The sequence below is a fragment of the Ahaetulla prasina genome, chromosome 4 (genome assembly GCF_028640845.1).
Source record: "Ahaetulla prasina isolate Xishuangbanna chromosome 4, ASM2864084v1, whole genome shotgun sequence".
Classification (NCBI taxonomy): domain Eukaryota; kingdom Metazoa; phylum Chordata; class Lepidosauria; order Squamata; family Colubridae; genus Ahaetulla; species Ahaetulla prasina.
In genome coordinates this window covers 2834762-2842010 of record NC_080542.1, presented here as the reverse complement: position 1 = coordinate 2842010, position 7249 = coordinate 2834762, and the positions used below count along the sequence as shown (strand labels likewise).

The following is a 7249-nucleotide window of genomic DNA, read 5'->3' as shown; positions in this document are numbered from 1 at the left end:
AAATAATTGCTGCGAGATTACTTAATTTCCTTCAGGGTTAAGCAGGATGTTCAGGCCAGAGGACACCAGTTTAAAAGTCAAAATATAAAATTGCGTGGGTCCCTCTCCAGATAAAAGGGCCAGCCCGGGAGCAAAACTGCTTTCCTAGCTCAAGGCCTGCAGGATAAGAAAATGCAATTATTTTTTAAAACCATGTGAAGAACGACGGAGCTTCAAAATGGCTGCACCATGAGCCACGACTGACATCTAGTGGCCGCAGCACCGAACGGTAGCAGTAAGAGCCCTTCAGATTCAGGTGGACATTCACAAGACCAGGAGATCGTATGTTAGGGACCCATCGTCATTTGGGGTGCCTCTTCCTTGCCACCAAGTCTTGTTCTTGGAGAGAAAATGGGTTTGCCCAAGGACCGAATGCGCTGCCATCCCTTAAAAGATAAGCTCTGTGTCCTGCAGGCTGCTGGTGAGAAGAAGGGGCACCTAATGGGCATTTCCAGCTGGAGTGAAATAGGCCCACGACTAGGCAGGTTTCTAGAGCTCAGTGAGGTCATCGTTGAAGTAGAGCAAAATGGCAGACGTGAAGGCATCGGCGTCCATGTTGAGATGGTAGAACTCTTCGTCTTCATCGGGAATGTCGTTGTCCTGAAGGTTCTTGTCCATGTCCAGGCAGACGCCGTGGTATTTCCAGGTGTAACTGGCAGCGTGTGCGTTGTAGGGCAGGTAGCGCCTCAAGATCTCCCACATGGTTTCTTCTGAACAGACCTGCAGACAGAGCCACAGGTGTCCACAGGACCCACAGCAGGAGGGCAGGAGACACCCTCGATTTCCCCCCCCCCCTCCTCCCTGGGTTCAAGGTGGGAGTGGAGAGGAACTGGTCAACTTTGCTTGACGTCCACGTAGCCTATGTTCATGCCTCAAGTTGACCCTTTGACCTGTATGTTGAACTGAACACTCCCCAAATAAGCTCTATGTACACCTAATCGTAGTTAACCCGACCTGAGCATATATATGGTACAGCTACGTAAAACATTTTTTGCTTTCATTCGTTTAATCTTGCCTGGTTCTCAAAGACTGCCTGGACAAGTCCCTGCAAGTTTGCTCAGAAGTGGTTTGCCATTGCCTCTTTCCTAGGGTTGGGAGAAAGTGGCTGGCACAAGGTCATAAAGCCAGCTTTCATGCCTAAAGCGGGATTAGGACTCACCACCTCCTACTGATTGGCCCCAAGTCACCCAACTGTCTGTCACAGCTGGCAGGACTACAACTTGCTATCTCCTAGTGATTGGGCCAGTCACCCAGGCAGCTTTCATGCCCAAGGCAAGATTAGAACTCCCAGTCTCCTGGTTCCTAGCCCAATATGTTCGCCACCACACCAAACTGACGTCTCATCCAATTTCCAGCCTAAACTTAACAACCGCCCTGCTCAAGCCTGTTGTGTTAATACATTCAAAAGTCGCCCAGAGAAGAAGATGGATAGCTCGGGGGTCAGGCAAGGGCTGGGGAGGATGGGACTTACCTCGAGGGTCTGCTCCTGAGAAGTCAGAGTGTTGATGATCCGGATGTGCCGGGTTTTCGCAGACAAAGTGCCGATTTCGTATATGGGGTTTTTCCACCAGGGAACCCCAAAATCATTGGCCCAGTCTGAGCGAGGAAGAGGCGGCGGGATGTGCACAAACCGGCCCTGGGGTGTGTAGTACTTGAGGCAGCCCGTGAGGGGATCAATGTGTGTCTGAATCTGCAAGGAACGGGCACAGGGTAGAAAGCCCAGATTCAACCATCATCTAACAAGGATGGTTCCCTTCCAAAGCACCCATCCACCGAATGCCACCCTACAAAGGGCTCCAAATTAGCAGAAATGTTTTCTCGTCAAAGGAAAAGTATTTTTTCTTCATTCCTAAGTCAAAAGATGAAATCTTTCAGACATTTGCTGAGGATCAGAAGATCTCGAATTCTCAGCATGAAAAAGAAACCGGTATTGTGGAACACAGGCAAGCCTCAATTTATGACCGTCACTGAACCCAGAAAAAGAACAAGAATAAATACATTGATAGGGAAAAGTAAAGGTTCCCCTTGCACATTCGTGCTAATCGTTCCCGACTCTAGGGCGCGGTGCTCATCTCCGTTTCAAAGCCAAAGAGCCAATGCTGTCCGAAGACTTCTCCGTGGTCATGTGGCCGGCATGACTAAATGCCAAAGGCACACGGAACGCTGTTACCTTCCCACCAAAGGTGGTCCCTATTTTTTCTACTTGCGTTTTTTTTTTTACTTGCTTTCGAACTGCTAGGTTGGCAGAAGCTGGGACAAGTCACGGGAGCTCATCCCATTACGCGGCAGCACTAGGGATTCGAACCACTGAGCTGCCGACCTTTTGATCGACAAACTCAGCATCTTAGCCACTAAGCCCTTAATACATTTTCAAAAAGGAATAAAGAAAACCCAGTTGCCTTTTGAAAAAACACCTTTGGCACAACCTTGACCCGGATGAAGGGAGAATCTCCACAGACACGGAGGGGTGGAGAGCAGAGATCAAGGACGTAAGATCCAGGTCGTTAAGTCCCTTTCTCAGATTCCGTCGTAACCGATCACTAAGTGACCGGTCGTAAAGTCGCGGACTACCTGCGGGCATTCCCAAGGCCCGCTTCCTGGGTCTCGCCAAAGGGTTTATCCAGAAGCCTTGCCCACCCAGCCTGGCAACCACCGGACGGGCCACGGACACTCACGTCTCTGGTCCTGGGGTTGAACCAGTGGCTGATGTCTTTCCCGGCCACTTCCAGGAGGGGCTTCATGAGGAGGTCCCCTGCGCGGAGAGAGAAGCCACGATCCGCATTAGAGCCACTCCGTTCCGCCATTCTTTTTTTGAGAGGGGTGTGTGTGTGTCCCAATGCCCCTCCCACCTTATAGCGCCTTGAAAATGCCTTCCCCTCCTTACGCATCTGAGGGCGTCCACTGACCCCCAGGAGCATCCGTTCGTCCCTCTACGGAGTCTCGGGGGGTGGCGGGATGTCAAAAGAGTCAACATGGCGGCCACCGCCACACAATAGAAATAGGGGAAACTGCAGGAGGAGCTGTCCGTCAATTCTGCCCTTTTAGTAGTATTGATTTTAGCTTCGTTAGCGTTACTTTGCGTTGGCGGATGGGCCTATGCTTCTGGGGCAATGCAAGTGCATAACCATTAGGGCTTAACGGCCTGGTTGAGGCCGCCATCTTGACTTTTTTGACCTCCCCCGAGCTATGAAAGCCTTGAATTTGGCCCTCCGGCTCCTTCCTGCCCTTCTTTCCACTCCCGTCTCGGATAACCAGCAAGGACGCCGCCTTCCTCCTCCTCCGGTAGACTACCTCTGCAGCTGGAGGCTCCGCTCGGGAGAGAGCCCTGCCCCCGAAGCGCCACCCCTTTCCCCCGCCCTTACCCCTGTACTCTTCGGACAGGGGGCTGAGGTCGTACACCCGCCCCAGATAGGAGACCCACAGGTCCCACGGCCGGTTGTGCACCGCCACCTCCCGCGGCGTGAAGTAACGCTGCCGGAAAGAGCCCTCCATGATCATCCCCCCCGGGCGCATGCGCGGCGTCCCGGGCTGCCCTTGGCAACGCGCCGCCGCAAGGCCCCACGGGAAACGCCGTCTCCCTCGCTCGCCCCTGGGAGAAGCCGGACGCCGCGGCAGTCGCGCGCGCGGGCGCGCTTTGTGTGCGTAACGCCGCCAGGGCCGCAGGGCCTTGTGGGAAAGGTAGTTCCTTCGGCAAGATGGAGGCCCCGCCGGCCCAAGAGCCGATGCTGAGGCAGCCGCCGCCGCCGCCGCCGCCGCCGCTTCCTCGGGAGTCGGACGAAAACGGCTGCGGAAGCAGCGCCCCCGAGGTGAGGGAAGGGCCGGGTCTCGGGCGGGGTGGGGTGGGGGGCTACAAAAGCCCTCCCCTCGAGGGCAGAGCTGGGGGACTGGAAGCCCCCTCCTCCTCCCCCCCCTCCCATCGACCTGGGACTACAAAGTCCATCTGCTAAATGGGCCCGGAAACTCTCATATAATAGCTTAATACAATTAAAATTCCTAAAATGTCTATAAGGGGCGTGCATAAGAGCACAAAAGTGCCTACCGTTCCTGTCCTATTGTTTCCTTTCGTTATATCCAATTTATATAGTTATTACATACTCATATATATGCTTATATATTGTATAGTTATTTCATGCTTACGCTTATATATACTGTGTGACAAAAATAAATAAATAAAATAAAAAATAAATAACTAAAATGTTTATTATGGTTACTATAAATGAACTGCAGTCTATTAAGTAAATGTCTATTATTATGGTTGATATATATTATTCTATTAAATAGTGACAGTGTATTATATACACACACAAATCAGGTAGACGTTATTATATTATACGATAATACAGGTACTCCTCGTATTACGACCACAATACAGCCCAAAAAAAGTGGTTTTTCACCCTTACGACCATTGCAGCGTCCCTGTGTGGGGGGTGTCACGCGATCCCCTTTTGCCACCTGTTGCAATTTTACTCCGTTCTACGACTTCGCTTGCCACCGTCATTAAATGAAACGGTGCAGTTGTTAAGTTAGTCTGACAAGGAAAGTCAACAGGGGAAGCCGGATTCGGTTTTAACGACCGTGTGACTAACTTAACAGCTGCACCGATTCATTTAATGACGGTGGCAAGCGAAGTCGTAGAACGGAGTAAAATTAATTGAATCGCTGTCTCGTTTAGCAAGAGACATTGGCGGGGGGGGGGCCCTCAATTGTGGCCGTAAGGTGAGGACTACCTGTACTTGCGTGGAAAGCAATCCACGCGACAGCTCTTAAACCACCGAACGCTGCCTCGGGTGCGTAATATTAACCTCCCCCAGCCTCTGTGAGGACTAGCGGCTTGATCTCGTTTTGGAAAATTGGAAGCTAAGAAAGATCTATTTTCTGGGTGTTTCTGGCAGGACCCGGTTGAAGAAACAGCTGACTCACCTTACCTGCGGGCCCGTCGTAAGCTGGAGAACCTCCTGAACAAAAGCCTGCGGATTCGTATGACGGACGGACGGACCCTGGTGGGCTGTTTCTTGTGCACCGACCGGGACTGCAACGTCATCCTGGGTTCTGCCCAAGAATACCTGAAACCCACTGGTGAGTCCCCCACTGGCGCCCCCGGCCTGGTCTCTTGACAACTGCGCCCTTGTTTGTCCCGCTAAAAGGCCCTCGATCCGTGATGGCGAACCTACGGCACATGTGCCACAGGTGGCGTGCGTAGCCATATCAGTGGGCGCACGAGCTCAGCCCCGGTGCGCACTTTTTCGGGCCTCCTGGGCCCACCAGAAGTAGGGAAAAAAACTGTTTCCTGCCTCCGGAGGGCCTCGGGGTGGGGTGGGGAAGGCCTGTTTTTTGCTGTCCCCAGCTTCCAGAGCCTCTCTAGGAGTCTGGGGAGGGCGAAAACGGAGGCTGAAAATGGCTCCTTTGCCAACTTCCAGTCCCACCGGAAGTTAGCAGATGGGCCGTTTCTGGCCTCCAGAGGGCCTCCGGGGGGGGGGAAAGCGCATAGAATTATGGGTGGGTGCGTGCGCACACACGCGTCCCCCCCTCCCGGCACGCGATGGCAAAAAGCTTGGCCATCACTGCCCTAGATCTTGTCAAAAGTCAAGTATTGCTATGTGAGATGCTCTCTGAGCTTGGCGGTTTCCTACCAGACGTTTCATGACCCAGCTACGGAACGTCATCAGTCCTAGAAGGGAGTGAGGTTTGCCGAGTAGAGAAGGAAGAGGAGGAGGAGGAAGAGGAGAAGAAGAAGGGGAAGGTAGACTGTATGGTCCTTGGTGCTCTCTGAGCTGGGTGGTTTTCTTGCAGACGTTTCATGACCCAACTAAGGAACATCATCCATTCTATGGGTTTGAGGAGAGGAGGAGGAGGAGGACTGTGGGGTCCTTGGTGCTCTCTGAGCTTGGTGGTTTTTCTGCAGCTGCTTCATGACCCATCTAGGCAGTATCATCCGTCCTGGAAGGGAGTGACATTGGCTCTCTCTTACACACCAAGTGCCTTGAATGAGGCTCACTAGCACTGATGATGTTACCTAGTTGGGTCATGAAATGTCTGCAAGAAAACAGCACCAAGGACCCTACAGTCATCACTCTTCCCCTTCGTTCTCCTCCCCACCTTCTCCTCCCCTCTGCAGTCCTCCCTCCCTTCTAGCACTAAGGGGCTAGAAGCAAGCGAGGCCATGAGACGCCTTCAAGAAAACCACCAGGCTCAGAAAGCATCAGGAACCCCACAGCCCTCCTCCTCCTCCTCCTCCTCCTTTTTTTCTGCAAACTCCACTCCCTTCTCTCACTGATGATGTTCCCTAGTTGGGTCCCGAGATGTCTGCAAGGAAACACCCAGCTCAGAGAGCATCAAGGATCCCACAGTTCTCCTCTTCCTCCCTGCCAACCCCACTCCTAGCACTGAGTCCATCCCTTAGTTGGGTCCCGAGACGTCTGCGAGAAAACCACCCAGCCCAAGAGAGCATCAGGGACCCCAACAGTTCAACCCTGAGCCACAGATAATTCTCTTCCGTAGGTATTTCTGTGCTGCGACCTGACCGAAAGGCAGGAGGATCATGCGGGCGGTATTTCCGGAACGGGGTAGGGGAAGGAAGACCTCCCCCCCCCCTTTGTATCCCCACCGATAAGGAGACCTTCCCCAAAACCAGCCAGCTCCCAACCCACAGGGGAGGGTGGAGGTGCACTCGATATCTTCAATGGCCCCTTGAAATCCTACCATCAGAACTTCTGGGTTTGCTGGAGAAGTTGAAGCAAGGGAGGTTAGGATCAGAGCTCCACTTCTCCTTCACGCTGACTGACACTCTCTCTCTCTCTCTCTCTCTCTCTCCCTCTCTCCCCCCCACCCCCCGGTCGTCTTCAGACTCCTTCTCAGCGGGCGAACCCCGAGTCCTGGGCCTAGCGATGGTTCCCGGGCATCACATTATCTCCATCGAAGTCGAGTTGGAGAGCCTCAACTCCTTGCAGTACGTCTGAAATGCTTTCCCGTCGCTGGAAAGCAGACGTTTTTCGAACACGAAGAAGGAGACAAAAAAGATTTTTTTTTTTTAAAGAAAAAAAAAAGAGATTTCTTCCAGCTACTTGCTCTTGACAAGGTCCGGGAAGGGCGAAAACGGCATTCAAGAAACTGATCCCTCCTGCTCCCCTTACAACCTGGAGGATTCCCTACCATTCCCGACCCGGAAGGACCTTTGTATCTGCTTGTTATTGGTTAAATCTCGAACTCTGCA

General features: G+C 52.7%; 2 protein-coding genes across 3 annotated transcripts; one reads left to right on the top strand and one right to left on the bottom strand.

The window, feature by feature from the left end:
- On the bottom strand, positions 1-3651 carry LOC131198925 (cytochrome b5 domain-containing protein 1). Of its 2 annotated transcripts, XM_058184223.1 has the most exons (4): positions 3402-3651; positions 2715-2791; positions 1511-1729; positions 1-759 (listed from the first exon to the last, which is right to left on the bottom strand). In XM_058184223.1, the coding sequence occupies exons 1-4, from the start codon at positions 3550-3552 to the stop codon at positions 529-531; spliced, it is 678 nt and encodes a 225-aa protein (XP_058040206.1). In that variant the 5' UTR covers positions 3553-3651; the 3' UTR covers positions 1-528. The 2 variants fall into 2 exon arrangements, with proteins under 2 accessions (XP_058040206.1, XP_058040205.1); XM_058184222.1 differs by lacking the exon at positions 3402-3651 and having other exon boundaries at positions 2715-3392.
- Positions 3652-3683: 32 nt separating this feature from the next.
- NAA38 (N-alpha-acetyltransferase 38, NatC auxiliary subunit) lies at positions 3684-7249 on the top strand. Its single transcript, XM_058184224.1, has 3 exons — positions 3684-3845; positions 4932-5115; positions 6883-7249. The coding sequence occupies exons 1-3, from the start codon at positions 3735-3737 to the stop codon at positions 6993-6995; spliced, it is 408 nt and encodes a 135-aa protein (XP_058040207.1). The 5' UTR covers positions 3684-3734; the 3' UTR covers positions 6996-7249.